This window comes from Podarcis cretensis (assembly GCF_951804945.1).
Source record: "Podarcis cretensis genome assembly, chromosome: 6".
Taxonomy (NCBI): domain Eukaryota; kingdom Metazoa; phylum Chordata; class Lepidosauria; order Squamata; family Lacertidae; genus Podarcis; species Podarcis cretensis.
This window is the reverse complement of record NC_137175.1, coordinates 19,586,877-19,606,429: the sequence shown is the minus strand read 5'-3', so window position 1 is coordinate 19,606,429 and position 19,553 is coordinate 19,586,877. Positions and strand designations below refer to the sequence as shown.

The following is a 19,553-nucleotide window of genomic DNA, read 5'->3' as shown; positions in this document are numbered from 1 at the left end:
GGGATCCCAGAGTATAAATGTTGAGGAAATGCCATCTTCTTGAGTCAGACATCCAAGTATGAGTGGAGCAGCCGAAATGCAGGATCCACCAAGAACCAGCATGATCAGCCTCTCTAAAAACATACTATAGCTGATGGCATAAAAAGCCACAAAGAGGTCCAGGAGAATCAACAGTGTTGTACTGCCCATGTCATCTATAGGAGTGGACAAAGGAGTTTTTCTTCCAAAAATAAATCTAGAAAGTCTAGAAGTTAACTGGCTACTCTGCATCCAGGAAGGGAATGTTAGCCTTCATTGGACATCTGTTCACATCTTCTGGGCCCAAGGAAAGTTTCTTCAGAAGCAATTACACCATAGTCTCTTTAGTTCAGCAATAGTTCTAACACTGGAGGGCTTATTCTACCATGTGCTGGGAAATGTTATAAAAAGTCAGAATACACTCGGAATGTAAGAGGGTTTACGAGGCCACTTGCAAGTTTAGTACTTGGCAGAACTGTGTATATTCTGCCAGTGGGGTGTGTGAGAGAGAGAGAGTGTGTGTGTTCCTGAAAAAAAAATCAAATCACTAGGATCTGGCACTAACTCTCTATTATGTCTAAATTGAGTACAGAAAACAAAGTGAACTTGCATTGTGTTCATATAAGTCTTATATTTATTTAGTTAACAAAATAAATATAAAAAATGGCTTCACTCCAAGCCTAGTCAAAAATGATGCATTTGGCCCAGCCAAATTTGTTTAATTTTCTTGGATGACCATTTAAGCTGAGCTTTACTGTTCATTTTGCATATGCAAGGAAGATCCCTCTCCTGGAACTTCTTAAGTTTTCTTATTCCAGCTTGTTTTTTCATACTGCTTCAAGTTAAAACCTAGCAATTTGCATTTCAGTTTCTGAATCTATACCAGGTCTTCCGTATTTTTCTAATGCTGTGTGTTTCCTATACCAAGTCCCTGTCATTTTTAAAAAATGGTTGATTTACTTAATATTTTTAATCCACACTTCATTGCTACATAGTGGAATCCAATTTCAGACAGGTTTGGTTTTATAATAAGGCAGCACAAAAATCTTTCAAGTTCGTTGCTTCTAAACTATACTCCTGACTTGGTGCACGGAACACACTACATACAAAGGATTCTTTTGAAATCTATGGCTCCAGCCCATGGCTCTGATGACTCAAGAAAACTTGGGTTCTTATCTTAACCAGACATGTGCAGCCCTTAGCTATTAATACGTATTTACGAAATGGTGGCATGTAGGATACCAAAGGACAAATGTGTTCTGGCAGAGATATCCCTGCCTATCTACTTATTTTGCAATTAATACAAGACCCACTACTGGTAATCGTGGTCTGGAAGTGAAATTGTGCTTTCTCCTGTATGTCACACAAATGAAATCTGGCAAATAACACGATCTCTATCCTAAAATCCTTACTGTGCAAAATCGTTTTTTGGTGACGTCGTGTGTGTGTGTGTATGTATGTATATATATATATATATATATATATATATATATATATATATATTGCTCAGCCTCTAATGTAAGATTGAACATGGCAAGGATTCTCCTTGGGTGATTCAATCTAAAAACTGGAAACAATGGTTTTAATGGTTTATTTGCAGACTCCCCAAAACAGAATCAAGCACTGTGATAAGCCATCAGCTTTCAGTGTTTTTTATTCCTGAACCAACCAAAAGAAAGCAATAATAATAATAATAATAATAATAATAATAATAATAATAATGTGCAGTGAACGAACTGAGACCGCCATGTAGATTTACAGCACAGCTAAATTTCTTAATTTATTTCCTTCTAGGACATAAGGCATGAAGCCAGTGACTTTCCATGTAAAGTGGCCAAACTTCCCAGAAACAAAAATCGCAACAGATACAGAGATGTCAGCCCATGTAAGTACTGTATCCCTCTCAATACGTTCAAGGAGTCTTTACAAAAGGGTGGAGTAGTGCAGATGCAATGCCAAACAATTCAAGGTAAAACTGTATTGTTTCCAATGTGTGTGCAACTTTAAAACAACACCCTTCTGTTGCTTTAAACAACAATTTCAAAATAGGTTGCTCTGTGCTATTTTGATAATATACCAAAATATTACCGCTGGTCCTCCAGCATTGTAATTGGGCACAGACATGCAAAGCAGAGAAATTCGCAACTGGGGCAAGCAGAGATGGAGTCCAGTTTGTCCCAAAGCTGTAGAGAACTTGCAGTATGTCCACCTTGCTCATCTCCCCCCCCCCAACCTTTCAAATGCCCAGCTTTCTCTACATGCCGGTGATAAACTTTGCAAGGGTTCAACCTTGGAATGGCATTTTCCAATATCAGACCTTCGTCCTGGAATGCCTGCAGTAGTAAAAGAGAAGTGCCTGTGAGCTTGTGAAGGTTGCGTTTTCTTTTCCTCGTTGAGTAAGCTCAGCCTGTTTCCATAGACTAAGCAAAAGCTTTCAGAATGGATTGGTGGGTTTGGGTTCCGAGGCAAGCAATGAGCACAGACAGTTGGCTTCTTAGAAGTTAAGTGAAGAACTGTCATTGCTCAGTCTCTCTCATTTTTAATGTCTAATTTAAAAGCTGGGTGATTTGCTGTTTAATCACGTAAAAACGCTTTGCTTTCTCGTCCAGTATTCTGTTTCGCAGAGTAACTAACCAGTTCCTGCAGGATGCCCACAAGCACTGGAAGCATACAGAAGCCCCATCTTGCTGTTCTACCCCACCAACCGATCTTAAGAGGAATCTTGCATCTAGACCTGGCTGTACCATGTAACCATGAATAGCCTTGTCCTACGTGAATTTGTCTAATTGGCTTTAGAGCCATCTAAGCTAGTGGCTGTTGCCACAATTCATAGCAGTGAATTCCATTTGTTACCCACCTCTTCTCCAGAAAGGTCAGGACCATGTGCATTGGGTTATCTCAATTTATCATCTCAACAACCCTATGGGGCCTGTTCGGCTAAGAGGTGGATGAGTGGGGATTTGCAATTAAGTCTCCCTGGTTCAAATCCAGGATTGTCTCCACGTTGACTGCACTGGCTCTCAAACAAGCCGTGGTGAACTTTTATAGCTGTTCAACTCCCAAGTGTGCCATAATGATCACCTGCATCTCATGAGGATTTTTTTTTTAAAAAAAAAGTCATGTGCATTCAGTCACAGATCTCCTATCTACATTAATGTTGAAGATACGGTATCGCCATGTACTGGAAAATCTCTACCATCACTTAATAGACTAAAAATCAGCTGAGTCTTCCAGGAAGACTCAATAGAAGCTATAATGTTGCACATAATTTTGCTTACTGATCAGTTTTAGGGGTTCTTTTTGTGGTAACCACCATTGATTTTTGTTTGTTTTAGATGAAACGGCTTCCAGTCAGTTTGGTTTTCCTGTAAAATGTAGGGATTCTTCTATATCTGGGTAGGCTAAATAGAGCAAACTTCAGATCTTTTGAAACGAAGTGCAGATACTGTCAAAGTGGCTTGACTATTGATAATAGCTGGGTGAAACATTAATTGAATAAAAGATATGCAACAGTGCAGGTGAAGGATTATGTTTTGGAATTATTGAGATTCCGATCTCTTCTGAAAAATATGTGACAGCTAAAAAAAAAAGCTTTGAAAAATAAGCATACAACTTCAGCCTGATATAGATCTGCTTATATCTATCTTGATTGAAAGTGAAAATGCAAACATAACATCTCTTTTAGTCCAGCTTGCACACCACATTAAACCATAGTTAAAGTAAACTATGGTTTTATGTGTCTGATCAGCATGCTGGTTCATTCTTATGAAATCATGGACGCCCGTGATTTCATCAGTATGAACTGTACCAGAAAGTAGACACGTTGTAGTCTGGCTTCTTGTTACACCCCAAGCTAGATTCATGGTTTGTTTCTACAAACAAACCACAAGCTGAAGCCAAGGTTTATTCTTCACTTACCACTTGTGGTTAGCTTGCGGGAAACAAACCTCAAGCCCAGGTTTGCATGTTACAAGTCAAACTGTGGCTTGTCTCCCCTCCAGCACAGCAGGAGTGGGAAAGGTCAAAACACCCACAATATCAGCAGTGTACACCAGCATGAGCCTATGCTTGTTCACATTAAACCATAGCTTATTTCAACTATGGGTTAACATGACGTGCAAACTAAGTTGTTGTTAGTAACACATCTTATTAAGCATCAGTCACACACTCTTTTCAGAAGAGTTCTTGAGAATCGTATATAATGGGTGCTGTTCTATACTTCATTATTTTGAAATGACAGATGTTAGCCCTTCTTTTTGAATAAGCTGCTTCGCATAAAGTGAATAACACACAGTGGTTTTCTTACTGTGAATTCTACAGTTGACCACAGTCGAATTAAGCTGCAGCAGGATGATAATGACTATATCAATGCCAGTTTGATAAAAATGGAAGAGGCGAACAGGAGCTACATCCTCACACAGGTAAGTGCTTGAGAGAGGAGGAAGGATGGAGAACCCATTTCATAGTCTTCCTTACCTCTTGTTCGGTCTTTGAATCTTATAAATGCATAGCTTGTGTGTGGCATGAGAGAGAATTGGTTAAAGGCATTCGTTTTTCCTGTTGTGCAACATTTCACTGCTGTAGAAATGCCCATAAGAGAAGTTTGCCATAGTTAGCCGTTTCCTTCATGAATTAATCTAATCCTATTTTAAAGCCATCAAGAGTTGGCCACCCCTGCCTCTTGTGGGAGTATATTCTATAGTAGGCATAGGCAGACTTGGCCCTCCAGGTGTTTTGGGACTACAGCTCCCATGATCCCTAGCTAACAAGACCAGTGGTCAGGGATGATGGGAATTGTAGTCCCCAAACATATGGAGGGCCGAGTTTGCCTATGCCTGTTCTATAGTGTAACTATGCACCTATGTAACTATGAACTGGGGGAAGTCAATAGAATGGCAATCTAGAAAAGAGAGCCTGCCAATGTTTTGATAATGCTGGACCCTGAAGTACCGTATTTTTCGCTCTATAAGACGCACCAGACCACAAGACGCATCTAGTTTTTGGAGGAGGACAACTAGGAAAAAAATACTCTGAATCTCAGAAGCCAGAACAGCAAGAGGGGTCGCTGCGCAGCGAAAGCAGCAATCCCTCTTGCTGTTCTGGCTTCTGGGATAGCTGTGCAGCCTGCATTCGCTCCATAAGACGCACACACATTTCCCCTTACTTTTTAGGAGGGAAAAAGTGAGTCTTATAGAGCAAAAAATACGGTACTTACTGACATGAAATATGACTTCCAAAGACTTGGGACCCCCTTTGGAAGAATGCATTTATAAGGCCTGCTTCTGTTTGTATTACACGGCTTCATTACATGGAATAAGATTGACAAAAGCATATAGATTCTTTTACACAAAGGATTTTTCTTTTTGTCACTTGTATGCCTAGAATTATAAATTGCAAATTATGATTTAAGTGTTATGAAATCCATTCAAGTTAAACAAGGGATTGCTCCTTCAGCATCTTACTGCATAGTATATCCATGCTTTTGTGATCTAAGTAACTTTGATGCTGCCTATTCAAGTCCTCCCTCCTCCTAGCGTATCTATGTAGAAGGCCGTAGAGCTGCTTTTCTTCTTCTTCAGTGACTCTCAAAAATAGATCTCCTTAGAGAGGAGGCATGGGTAATTTCCAGCAGAGCTTTGCATCCCTCCTTGGCTCCTCCCAGCTTTATGTCTTTGTTGTTACTGAACCGGGATCATTTGCTCCCCCAAAGCAGAGTGCAGGAAGCTGTGCACCAGTCCCCTTCCTGTTGATGGTCGGTTTTGTGATCAGTCGTGTCCTTTTCTCTTTCTGAAGCTGTTTCCTTTGATAGAATCTTCACTCTGCCTCCTCCCTCTCTCATTGGCCCAGGCACTTCAAATTACTCCAATTCTTTTCCATTGATTTGTTTGGGCTCGATCCATCTTGGTTTCTCGTGTCTATTTGTCTCAGTTTTGTACGAGGAGTCATGCGAAACGCCAGTGATGACTCGAGGAAGTCCCCATGGACAAGTTGAAGAGCCTTTCCTTAGCTTTAAATCTTATTAAAGCAAAGGGTGGTGGCAGTCGACTAGGAACATCTGTAAGGAAAAGTAATCTCTATTCAGAAATTACACAAATTAATAATGCACACTCAGTGTTCGAAACTCCCATTGTTCTAGGTGCATTTTGCGACAGGGAGCTCTGGGCGCAGTACTGCACCCAAGATTTCAATTTAAAACCGCAGAGTGGAAGGAAAGGAGGACCTTTTTCTACCTCTCCACTTCCAGCTACACTCTGAAGACTGGAGCTTTGCATTCTTGTTATAAAAAAAGTGCACCTATACATTCCATTGTTGCACCCATAACCTAGGTCTGAGGTGCCATTTAGCTCCTGGCTTTCATATCTCAGTTTCTAACACTGTGCATACTCCACGAATAGTGATGATAATGTGGCTGAACTGACAGAGTCAGTAAAGTATCAAGTCTCCAGGTGCCTGTGTTGTGCACCGAGAATGTCTTTTCAATTTACTTTGGGCTTTCAATGTGTAAAGGTAAAGGCGTTTGTTCACAGACAGCTTCCGGGTCATGTGGACAGCATGACTAAGCCACTTCTGGTGAACCAGAGCAGCGCACGGAAACGCCGTTTACCTTCCCACTGGAGCGGTACCTATTTATCTACTTGCACTTTGACATGCTTTCGAACTGCTAGGTTGGCAGGAGCTGGGACCGAGCAATGGGAGCTCACCCCATCGCGGGGATTAGAACCACCGCCCTTCTGATCGGCAAGCCCTAGGCTCTGTGGTTTAGACCACAGCACCACCCGCATCCCTTTTCTTCCATGTGTAGGTGTCCTAAATAATGATTATATTACATAGGGTGCATTCACCCTACTCCACAGCATGGAAAATTGAGAGCAAAGTCTCACCCATATAGAAAAACAGTCACGTGAAATGAGACTTACAAGGCTCAAGCGTTGTACCAGTGCCGGATTTACATAAAAGCTAAACAAGGTATAGCTTAGGGCCCCACTCTCTTGCCCCCCCCCCAAAAAAAAAATGTAAAGAGGAAAAAACTGGATGTACATTTCCAAAATATAAGATAAAAAACAAATAAAATAAAACCTACATACAGCAACAGTAGCAAATGGCTTTAGATACTATTAGGTCCATAAATTACCATATAGCATATATTCAACACAGAAAACAGTAACAATTTGTTGTTGACAAAGAACAGCTAGACATATAAAGGACCCCATTACCTTCAGTAGCTTAGGGCCTCATCAAACCTAAATCTGACCCTGGGTTGTACCAAAGCGGTTATCCAACAAACACAATATTCAAGTGTGGTTTCTTTAGTAAACGAGGTGGCAAAGTGCCATCTAAATTTAACGGATATTTGCATAAACTGCTCCTGAGCAACCAGTCTCCCTATTGAGCCGGGGCGAATACAGTATCACGGAGTCAAGTAAACAGGCAACATCTGCTCAAAGGTACAAGTCAGAGTCTGGGTTCAAGGATGCATTGTTGAGGGTGCATCAGAGGCAAAACGCTGTGGGTGGGCAGAGATGGGCATGAAACAGAAGAAATGCAAGGATGAGAAGTTAAATTCAGTGTGACCACATTCATAGTGGTGAAGCAGCCCTTTGTTTGCTCTGAGCATCTCCCCATAAGCTTTGTAATACTTAAGGTTCAATCATGTACCCATGTGCAGGTAATCAGAAGTTAAGGGACTAGGAAGCCTTTGTTCCTGACCTCCTAAACTTGGATAGACTGGGTAATCCAAATCCCTTTGACTCACAATTCCTAGCAATATCTATTCTGGATTATTTACTTGAATAGCAGCAGGATATGGCATGCATTCGGGTGATATTAAATGCCAGTTGTGGGCTAATGGAATTGACTTTTAGCCACTTGGCCATCAGTCACGTTCTTTTCCAAGGGGCTAGTTCGCTGCACTTGCAAGCTTTGTGAGTGCAGGGTTCCCATTTTGGCCAGCCTAATATCCTTAGTAAGTCTTTTGTAGATACATTTTAATACATTGGACCTCATGGGTTGATATGTGAGGGACTGGTGGGAAAGGAAAAACCTTTGACCTGGAAGAGAGGTTACTTTGAAAGTGGATCGGGTAAACATCTAGCAGGAATAGTAAACTCTTCCTGACCTTGCGTGTCAATGCTATGCCAAGACTTTTCATGAAATGATAAAGATGGCTGAATTTCCTAGCAGTTGGCTTTTATTGTCTCTCGTTTCTGTGAATTGTAAGTTCCACTGAATTTATCATGCGGAGTGGCGTTTTCATTTTTTTCTCGACAAGCTTTCTTAGAACTGTTCTTTACCATTCCTATCTAGCAAATAATGAAATAAAGGGCATGGTTCTCTATCTATAAAACTTTCAAGTTCTGCATCCTTAAAGATTAGTATTTGGCAACTCCACAATATGAAGCGGGGTGGAAATCACTTAAAACTTCACATTTTATGTATCTGAAAAGAGGAGCCACTCCCTGTGTTGAGTTTAGAAATAGAGAATTGTTGCTAGGCTGCTGTTCTCTGAACTTGTACCACATTAAGGCTTTGTATCTTTGCAGGGGCCTCTGCCAAATACTTGTGGTCACTTTTGGGAGATGATTTGGGAACAGAAAAGCCGTGGCGTTGTCATGCTCAACAGAGTGATGGAAAAGGGATCAGTAAGTAACGAAATCATCCCCGCCCCTCAAATGTTTGTTTTGGGATCCTGAGCACATGGTGCATGCACAATTTAAAAACCTGATGAAAATGGTCCTGTAAGGGGAAAAAATGCAATAATACACATGCCAGAAGTGAAGAAAAATAAGTATTTGTTAGACAACCTAGAAATATAATGGAATCTATTATGTTCAGAACCAGTTGTGCAGTATGAGTGCAATATATGACCAGCCTGCAATGAACTTTTTTACTTTGCTCCTTTGCAGTATCAGCATTTGGGTGTAATGAAGGGGCTGAGCATATTTATTTATTTGTATTTTATTTCTCTCTCAGTCCCAAGTTAGTTCATAGAGATGTGGTAGCCAGTGTCAAGTACAGAAGCTAGCACTGAGTTTCACCAGGAGAACGAGTTGCACGGACTTTTTATTCCGTATCCAATTTTTTGGTGGTTCCTTTATTGTTGGGCCACGTGGAAAGGTGTGAAAAATTCTTGGGACATTCCTCAGTTATTACTATTTTCAATTCAGGTGTTTTTGTGCATCAGCAGAGCCCTCAAAATGTAGTTAACCAGGGTCAGTGATGTCATTGCATTCACCGTGTGATCCCTGAATGGCTGGGATCACACAGTGAAGAAGTCTGTTCAGGATTTTAAAAGTGGCTCTGAAGCAGCAGTGTATTGATTACAGATGACTGCAAACAGGTATGAAAAAATGCATGTAAGTGTTTAAAGCAGGAAGACACTGGAGACATTTTTGTACCCATTAAAACAGCAACTTTCATATTGAAAATTGAACAGCTTGGAAACTTGGTACAACAATAACAGCTGTGTCAACTCCTAGCTATTAAAAGCCCTCCAGATCAGACCTTTTATTAACCTAAACTTTCAGCTGACATTGCTGTTGCTTTTTCAACCCTTTGCACGTGTCCAAAGAAGAACCACACTATACCACTATTCTACTTGTTTTCAGTTGTGTATGTCCTTCATTCTGTTGTGGAACCCAAGCCAGTGTCCATGTGGTTCTCAGGGACTTCTGTGGCTGCCATAGCTACAATGATAGTCCCTTTCCTCGCTGCTTTCCCTTTACTTTCTTCTCCTCCTGCTCCCCCTCTGGTCTTCACATTCTCTTACTACTCCCGAAACCATACCGCTGCTGCATGTGTGTTTTTGAAAGCTCTTCAAATGCTTTAGTAAGCACATTTGATATGCATATTTTTCTTGCTTCAGGGTTTTTGCATAATGCATTTTTGGGTCGCATCACAAACAGCCCTGTGTGTGGGTGCTGTAAAGCAGATGGTGCACTCACTGATGAATAAATCACTTTTATAAGTAGTTAGGAAGGGACGCGGGTGGCTCTGTGGTCTAAACCACAGAGTCTAGGGCTTACAGATCAGAAGGTCGGCAGTTAGAATCCCCACAACGGGGTGAGCTCCTGTTGCTTGGTCCCTGCTCCTGCCAACCTAGCAGTTTGAAAGCACGTCAAAGTGCAAGTAGATAAATAGGTACCGCTCCAGCGGGAAGGTAAACGGCGTTTCCATGTGCTGCTCTGGTTCGCCAGAAGCGGCTTAGTCATACTGGCCACATGACCTGAAAGCCGGCTCCCTAGGCCAATAAAGCGAGATGAGCGCTGCAATCCCAGAGTCGTCCGCGACTGGACCTAATGGTCAGGGGTCCCTTTACCTTTAAATAGTTAGGAAATTCATACCTAGGTTTACCTTAGGGCAGAGGTGGGGTACTGTTCTAACCCCAAGGACCGTCTTACTTCGTGGGGAACGTCCCAGGAACCGCATTTCAGGGCCAAAGACAAAAGTGGACAGAACAATGGATGTAACTCTTCACGTGGCCATGTGCAACCTCCCCTACCCCCAAACGCACTTGTCCATCTACCATCCATCCATGCAAAAGGTACTATTCAAGGGCAGTTCCAGGACACATTCCCGTTCAAGCAAAAGCATCTGAGGAGGCTGCAGAGAGCCTGAGAATTAGATACGAGAGGACTGGGGAGCATTCAGCCCCTGGGCTTGAGGTTCCCCACCTTAGGCAAAAAAACAGGCAGTGGCTCCATCACTTACACAGGTTAATCTGGAAATGGTTCGTGGAGCTGGTTAGTTGACTTCTGAATTTATCATCGCAGACATCCAAATCATTCCCTTTAAATTAAAGTGGTGAACACATGGGTGTCCATATGCCACGTGGCCTGTGTGCGAGAGATTGACAGCTGAGCCATTTTCCATGCCTCTCATTTCACCCCACTGTTAAGTAACGTGTGATGAAAGGAGTTGTCAACATGGTGCCTTACAGATTGTTGTTGGACTCCCAACTCCTATCAGCCCCTGGGATGATGTGAGTTGGAGTTCAATGACATCTGAATGGCACCACGTTGACTACTCCTGTGTTACGAGCTCACTTCTTCTGTCTTCCTTCAAGTCTTCGGCCCTGAAGTGAATTGCCAACCTCGCCTGCCCATGCTTCTCTTTCCAAACAACAGTCAGTCGACCGCTTGCCATAAATAACCTCGAAGGCGTTTTTCAAAAGTCCTTGGAGTGAAGAGCGAATTGTATTCCTTATAGGATATAGGAAAGATTTATGGAGAAGTCGTCTGCAGTAATCACTGTCTTGTTGAGTGGAGGTTTCCAGTTCCCCAGTAATATGCGTAGTGAAACAAATCTAAAACGAGAAGTACAGTAACCACAGACTCAACCATTCCTTCCTCTCCCACTCACCCCCACTCATTCTTTCTCCACTGCCAGTAAGCTTGAACAAAGCACAGAATTATTGAGATCCCCTGAGGGAAGGCTGCTAATGCTTCTCGACAAACGGTTGAGGGGGGGTACTCAATGGGAACTTGGCAAAAACATTATTTGCCAAACCATTTAGTGCAAAAAAAAAAAAAAGTTACATAGAGCAGATTCTCTTGCAAGCTGCGATTAAAAATAAATTTGCAGAAGATTAAAAATTCTTTCTGTCTCCAACCAAGTCGTATTGTTCAGGAGTTAAATGGAAAAAGACATTGGTGCCTTCTATCCTACACATAATTCCTTCATTCCCCCCCCCCCCCGGATAAAACATTTTGTGGGTTGGTAAACTATTGCCTCAAACACTTCTTTTGTGTAATACTCCCTAGTGGATTGTACCAGTTTCCGTTCTATAAAAGGTCTCCAGTATTACCCTCCCATGTTGGACTATTTTTGATCAGTAATTAAATAGCATAATTATCCATCTCTTTGTCATATGGTAGAAAAAGCAGAAAGAATAAGGCTATTGCACTGAAAACGGAACACTAAAAATCCAAGAATAGTAAACATTTCCCTCGTCAAATGTCATTGAAGTTGTATTGAATTCTGCAGGACAGCGTTCTCCATGAACCCAAGTTCTTGGTGTCTACAATTGTAGGTTTGATAGTTGTCTCAACCATTGGACACCATCAGCTTCATGGCATATAAACATTCTAGCGATGCAAATCTTGGATTTCCTGGGAAATTATTATTGAGAAAATTACTATGATCAGTCAAGAACTTAGGTAATTGAAATGCCCAGACTCCATTTTCAGTGAGAACAAACCGCTGTAACCTTTAAACTATCCCATATGGCATCAAAATGATCTCATAAGATTGGGATTTGGGGGAAAGGGGTTGAACTGAACTGAACAACTCAATTGCATCTGTGTCTCTTGATTCCTAATTAAAAGCTACAGTTGTGTGCATGTATACTTCTAGCTGTTCTCCTAAATAGAGTCCCATAAATCGTTAAGGCAATTTTGTTGGCTCGTTGCAGTTGTCAGTTTTGCCCAAATGAGGTTTTCCCTAGCTGCCATGTTCTGTAATCCCAGATCGGTTCCAGTCCATGGGCACTCGAAAATATGTTTTGTTCACTCAGTGGTTTCAGTGGTTTAAGGGGTAATCACAGAGGTTTCTCCTGTTGTTAGCGGTTGAGACTTTCAGCGTAAATTCTTAGGGGTGGATGAACACCGGTATCCAAGGCAAAGGTCTTTCCACATCCTGCCACCTTTCAGTGCCAAACTGAGACCTGCATGCAAACTCATGTGCTACACCACTGGCACACTTCCAACCCCAGAACTGATGCCCTCTGCATCCCATCACTGCACTTTGCAAGTGATCTCTTCCAACATCACCCATGCGTCCTCCAGCATCTTCAAGGAGCATTTAAAGGAGGGTTAGGGGTCCTGTGACCTTCCAGATGTCGACTTCCCATCAGTCGCAGCCAGAATGACCATTAGTCAGTTACTGTGGAAGCCAAACACAGGTTCACAACCACTGATTTTAAAGACTCGCCTCCTTGCTCAATTCCTTCCCTGTGCAATTTCCTTCCTCTTCTTATTGACTGGAAGCCTGTGGGAAACGACAGGTCCCCCCCCCCCTTTTCATTTCTGCAAGTCTGCTTTTAGATATTCAGTAAACTACGTCTGTGTGCCACATGTACACGGATAATGCGAAGGGGCTGTCTATAAGTGCCATGCATGCTGATGATTTGTAAATAATGCTTGCCATTCTGGGCGACTCCTTGTCAAGCAGCTTGAACACGAGTCTTGCTCGTTTCCCCCCTCTAGATAAAATGTGCACAGTACTGGCCGCAAAAAGAGGAGAAAGTGATGCTCTTTGAGGATACAAACTTGACGTTAACCTTGATATCAGAAGATATAAAATCCTACTATACAGTACGACAGTTAGAATTGGAAAACCTCACAGTAAGTATGGGGAAGCTCAGCGTTAACCATTTCTCTCACACACATACACACACTTTTTACAAACCGTATTTTGCTATATTAGTCCCCTGCATTGAGAAGATGGATACTTGATGACTCTTTGCTAGAGCTTCAAGATCTGCTTAATGCTGATGTAGCAGAATCTCAGTTGCGTTGAAGGTATTTTGTTCTAACATTTGAGAAGTTGCCGCACTGGTTCTTCGGATTCTAGTTCCTAGGTATGGGCAGCACATTCAACACAGATAAGCACATCAGGGTTTTTTTTTGCCATCGTACCTGCAAACATCTTTGCAGCCATGGGGGCTAGAAACACCGCAGGAATTCTCAGAGTTTCCTGTCTCTACATTCTTGGCAGTTGTGTGGAAATAGAAGTGGGGAAAGCAGTATGTTTTCCATATTTCCCAATTTTTCTTTTTTTAGCTTTTTTAATGAGAAGCGCAATTAGGTCATGTCCCATAGTAAAGTACTTCCAAGAACGAGGGTGGAGGACTGTATTGGTCTAGTGCACCTGACACAGTTATGCTTGGTGAGCCTTTTTCGCCAGCATGGTTTTTGCAAAACACTTTGCAAGGGACCCAACAATCAGCTGATAGTTGAATCTTGCTGAGACCCTTGGAAAACACTCAACAAGATAGCGCTTTGCAAGGGTCTCAGTCAGACCCTCTTGCTGAGTCCCTTGCTACAAAAAAAGCTATCTTGCAGACAATCAAGTGATATCCAGGCCTCGTGGATCGCTTTGCACGGGGCTTTGCAAACTCTCCTTCAACTGAACAGGTTCCCATGAACTTTCTCCTAGATCTTGTGCCAATAGCTGATGGCAAACCGCAGAATCAGGCTACATTTGAATCAAGAGGCAAACCCTGTTTAGCGGTTCTAGTAGTAAACAACTACCATGTAATAATCATATAGGATCTTAGAGCAGATATGGGGAACAGTTCCCAGCCAGCAGAAGAGATGCTTTGGTACCCAAGTGCACAAAACCATAGAATTGTAGAGTTGGAAGTGACCGTGAGGGTCATCTCTTTCCCCCAACGATTTTGACAGGTGCGCTAGACCGCAATCCCCAGTCACCTAATGGCACCATGACATCCGTTGATGAATTTTCCTTTGCCTGTGCAGTTTGAAATCGAAGAGGGCTTTGCAAGTGCTGACAATCAGCAGTGCCCGCAAAGCCCACTTTCAGCAGGAAACTGCATCTGTACCGGTCCCACAGGGCAGGTGGACTTGTCCTGGCCAAAATGGTCTCTCATGCCAGATTTGAGGCCTAGCCAGTGTGATGAGGCCCCTGGGCTGGAGAATCCACAGCCTTGCCCTAGAATACCATGAATTGCAGTGTCCCTACAGTGGAATTTGAGATACTCTGTGAATCTTTTTACACTTGAGTAAAATTTTTGTGGCACCTCATGAAGTAAATGCCTGTTCAAATGCAGCCTTGAAATCAACTTTCTGAAGTTTGGCCAGGGCAGGTGTGGGGAGTTGTTGGGTGTTATGTTCCATGCACGCGTAATTTTTTTTTTAGAAGAAATATGAAAATAAACTGAATGTCAGTTTCCTAATCACTGAAGCGTTGTTGCAGGCCATAACGAGTATCGCTGCGTACTTACATTTTCTTGAAACCTTGGGTGAAAATGGTTTTTTGGCTTTTGCAGACACATGAAACTCGAGAAATCCTGCACTTTCATTATACAACATGGCCTGACTTTGGAGTCCCTGAGTCTCCAGCTTCGTTCCTCAACTTCCTGGTCAAAGTGAGAGAGTCGGGGTCACTGAGCCCCGAACATGGACCCATTGTAGTACACTGCAGTGCAGGGATTGGAAGATCAGGAACTTTCTGCTTGGTTGACACTTGTCTCCTTTTGGTAAGAGAAGCTTGCTTGTAAGGTGGAAGGGAGTGTTGGCTGCCATTTTGTTTAGTGCCTTTCAACTCCACAAGTCTATCATGCTAAGCAGAGAAGAGCGAAATAGGCTTCATAAACTTCGGCAAACCCTTTGTAGCAGTGCCTGTGTGGGACATCTGTCTGAATTCTGCTTTAACCTAATTCCGTTTCAGACTTGTGCATGGCTGGCACTAATCTTTATGTCATGGAGGAACCAGCACACAGTTCCTCAGTATCACCAGTGCACAGTTAAACTGTGGCATGGTATAGAGGCCCATACATAGGAGAACCTGATACTTCTGAATCTTCACCCTTAAAAAGAAAAGGGTTTGGGGAGAGAGAGATTCCTACAGACAACTCCCATCCTAGAGTAATCTATTTCCACTTCAAAGTTTAAAATCAAGCCTAGCTTTCAGTGAGGCCTGCCTTTGTTTAGCCAGTTGCTAACACCCTCTCTTTCTACACCCTTACTGTGTCTTGTTTCAGTAGATGTGCTTTTGGCAGGAAAACTACGAAAACGCTATGTTCTATCCACTTCATTCTGAAAACTTGTTGCCTTAATTTTCACATTTATCGCCATGATTTTTGAGTATGTTGACATGATCCTTGTTGACATGATCCTTGGCACTGCAGCTAGAGAAGCTGTTCTCCTTCCACTGGCATTCCAGTCCTAAGCATGTGTTGGAAATGAGTCCTGCTGCTTTTGAATAAATGTGCAGAGAATGACAGCCTCTCAACAAAATCTTATGAATGCCCATTGCATTCATGGGAGTTTACTTAAGTTCAGTGTCAGAATATGTGTGTCTTTGACAAGTCATATCGTTGGGGTCACCAGTTTTAGTGGGATGAAGGGGGAGGGCCCAATAATAGCTTGTTGGTTATTCTTAAAAAATATTGGATCTGGTGAATTTCCACTGGGCACCATTCTGTAAGGCCTGAGTAGACGTGGGTTAGGACTGCAACCTTGATAAAGACGTCTTCCAGATATTCCACAAATGAGAAGCTGTACTGTTGCTTCGGAGGTAATTCAAAAAACGATCTGAATTTCACCTTTATCTATTTAGATGGACAAAAGAAAAGACCCTTCTTCCGTCGACATTAAGCAGGTTCTTTTAGAAATGAGGAAATACCGCATGGGGCTTATACAGACTGCAGACCAGCTTCGCTTCTCATATTTGGCTGTTCTAGAAGGATCAAAATTCATTATGGGAGACTCATCTGTGCAGGTGAGCAGCATTAGCAGAATTCAACAGGCATAGGTTGTCTTCATTTTTTAAAGTTGTGTGTGAATGGGCCAAGATTTTTATGGAACAGCAGTGCATAGAATCGAGCGGCAATTAGATGTGCTAAAACAAAGTGGTTCACAAATGCACCTTTGACACACATAGATACTTATACAGAGACACACACACACACTTGTGTATAAACCAGGTTATAGGATGTCGCATGTGTTGTTGCCATTGCAATAGGTGATTCTTACTGCTTTACAGTTCTGGGGAATAGCAGGTTCTGCCCTGGCACTGCAGTACTGTAGTTCATTATCCAACCCGTGTCTTCCTGTGTCTTGTAGATGTGAAGACTCTAGCAAGACAAGGGTATCCGCTGAGCTGAGGGTTGTTGCTTAAGGCGCATCATGCCATTGTCACTTAAACGTTATTTGAATAGGCGGTGGAATAGTTGAGGGGGGAATGCAGCTCTGGGAAGAAAAGAAAAATTCACAGCAGGGTGATGCTTTCATGTGCCCAAGCACCCGGGTGGTTGATGCACTCTCCTTGCTCCGGAAAGGGAATGAGGTGATAACAAGACTGCAAAGAGGAAGTCAGAGAATGAGGAAGGGAATTAAGCAGAGGCTAGATCCCTCCCCCTCTTTTAATGGGGTCCTTGTATATTATTATTAGTATTTCCATTTATGACTTGTTTCCAGTGAGGTGTTTCAAAGTGACTCAGAGTACATTTTGTTCAACATCGTTCTGTCTGTGCAAGCATTGCAACTTTCCAGCTATTCTGGGAGCTCTCCTGACACACTCACCCAAAACCCATTTTCAGGGAGTCCAAGGGGGTGGGCAGGAGGGAAGCCCCCAGAGTGCAAGCAGAAATCTCTGCTGGAAGCTGCCTTTAGTGGCTGGGGCAACCCAGTCAGATGGGCAACATATAAATAATAAAATGATGATGATGCAGACATTCCTTTGTTGGGACTGGTCAGGTGAATTGTGCCCTTCCAATGCGTTTCACAACTTGAACCTATGCAGCCAAGTCAGAAGTAAGTACCACTGAGTTCCGTGGAGTTTACTCCCAGGTGACTGCGCATAGGATTACAGTCATACCTCATGTTACGTTTGCTTCATGTTATGTTTTTTCAGGTTGTGTCCCGCGGAGACCCGGAAGTACCGGAAAGGGTTACTTCCGGGTTTTGCTGCTCGTGCATGCGCAGTAGCGCTAAATTGCGCTTCGCACATGCGCACAAGCACCAAATCATGCCGCACACCCGCGCAGATACGGCGCTTCAGGTTGCGGGCTTTTCATGTTGTGAACGGGCCTCCGGAACGGATCCCGTTCGCAACCAGAGGTACCACCGTCTAGTTACATCACAAGGAATAGTAAATCTTGTTATTTTGTCTTTCGTCTAGCTAGGAGCCTAAGGGAATGCACAATCTCGTGGCTATAGGGGCTGTCATGATGAGCTCCTGCACTTCAGATTTTCCCACTGACAATAGGTACAACAAACTGCACAGTAACATTTCTTTTTAAAAAGTGGATAAATGGGAACACCTTAATGGTGCATCCTGGGCGTGTACAGAAAAGGCGTGTGTGCATTTTCCTTGCCGTGTTTTAAGAAGGTTTAATAAGTCTCCTGCTTCTGTTGAAGGAGCAATGGAAAGAGCTCTCCAAAGAAGACTTGGACCCTCCGCCGGAACATATTCCCCCACCCCCAAGACCACCCAAGCGAACCTCAGAAATGAATAACGGAAGGGTGCACGACCACATGGAAAATTCTTCAAAACATAGGGTGACAGAGGAGGAAGTCGCGTGTGCCGTGAGCGCTCTGGTGGCGAAGGTTCCTGATGGCAGAGATCACCCCTCTGAACATCTAGACATGGAGAGGTAATGTTGGCCAGGATTTCTTTGGGGTAACACTTGCATCAGATTGCCATCAGCCTTGCAGCCAGCAAGCCGCTTGTCTCTTTTGTCTCCCAGTGTTTTTACTAAAGCAGAGCGACGACCCAATAACATTTTATACGTTCATGTAGAAAATAGGAGTGGAGAGGCAGCGATTGAGGGGAAAGGAACGAAAGCGTTCGAGGAAGTTCCCTTTTGATGTATTTTTTTCCTTACTCCTCTTAACTCCTTGCTCCTCTACTATAAGGAAGAAAAAAATGCCAGGAGAGAGGGGGATCTGTCTCTAGAATAAACAAGTGAAATAATTTGTGGTGGAGAATGAAATGTGGTCATTTCCAAGCTGTACACAGGCTTCTTAGTAAACCAAAGATGCAACTGAGCTTTGTTACTTAAATATAGCAGGAAGTATTCTTTATACTGTAATCGTTTTGTGAATTTATTAAAAGAAGTTCTGAAAGCAGCTACACTGATTTTGCATGCTTTCAAAATCTTCTGAAAAGCATAAATGTTCGGAATTTCTTGAGAAACTAGGTCAGTTCAAATAAGACGTTGCAGGGGCACAAGATGGTTTGTCTGCAGTCTGCTTGTGCTAAAGAGCCTTTTAAGTCTTTGCACTAGAGAAGAATGAATGAGGTCACTTATTTAGCAAATTCCCCATTTCTCAGTAGGACTGAACTATTTCCATTGGAACTAAAACATTGTGGGGGTGGAACCCAACTTCCATTTTTTTAGAGAAAGAAAATTGTTTCGACTTAATTATGGATCTAACCAAAATATAGCTTAAAGGCTGTTGCAAAATATCAGACAGTTTAAAAAGAATTAAGAGATGGTCAAAGTTTTTCCTACTCTAGTAGAAAAAGCTTAAAATCTGAGGTTTTATCTTTTCAGTAAGGGGCTTGCTCACCTGTCATTCCAGACAGCTGAAATGAAACACTCTAGAAACAGCCAGCAAAAATTATCAAAAGCTGGAAGAGAGGTGGAAAATGCACCGCTTGAACACTAGGTGTCACTACTGCTCCATGTGCAATAATGTCAGGAGATTTCCTTTTCCTGGTTCAGCAATACTGGAATCTGACTTGGCCATTTTTATCTAGAACTGAGCCAAAACCTATTTAACCAGCTTCAAGTTCCCCTGCAGGTGTGCTGAAAAACAACCTCCCATTTTTGCCAGTTTTGTAGCAGT

General features: G+C 42.6%; 1 protein-coding gene across 2 annotated transcripts in view; it reads left to right on the top strand.

The window, feature by feature from the left end:
- PTPN1 (protein tyrosine phosphatase non-receptor type 1) overlaps nucleotides 1-19,553 on the top strand; it is an 84,802-nt gene that overhangs the window by 60,400 nt on the left and 4,849 nt on the right. The window contains exons 2-8 of one of the 2 annotated variants that reach the window (XM_079979575.1): nucleotides 1,813-1,903; nucleotides 4,339-4,439; nucleotides 8,559-8,657; nucleotides 13,221-13,358; nucleotides 15,026-15,235; nucleotides 16,318-16,479; nucleotides 18,123-18,355. In XM_079979575.1, coding sequence (XP_079835701.1) covers nucleotides 1,813-1,903; nucleotides 4,339-4,439; nucleotides 8,559-8,657; nucleotides 13,221-13,358; nucleotides 15,026-15,235; nucleotides 16,318-16,479; nucleotides 18,123-18,355 — 1,034 coding nt within the window. Of the gene's footprint in view, nucleotides 1-1,812; nucleotides 1,904-4,338; nucleotides 4,440-8,558; nucleotides 8,658-13,220; nucleotides 13,359-15,025; nucleotides 15,236-16,317; nucleotides 16,480-18,119; nucleotides 18,356-19,553 lie in introns of both variants that reach the window. The other variant, XM_079979574.1, reaches the window with a different exon arrangement.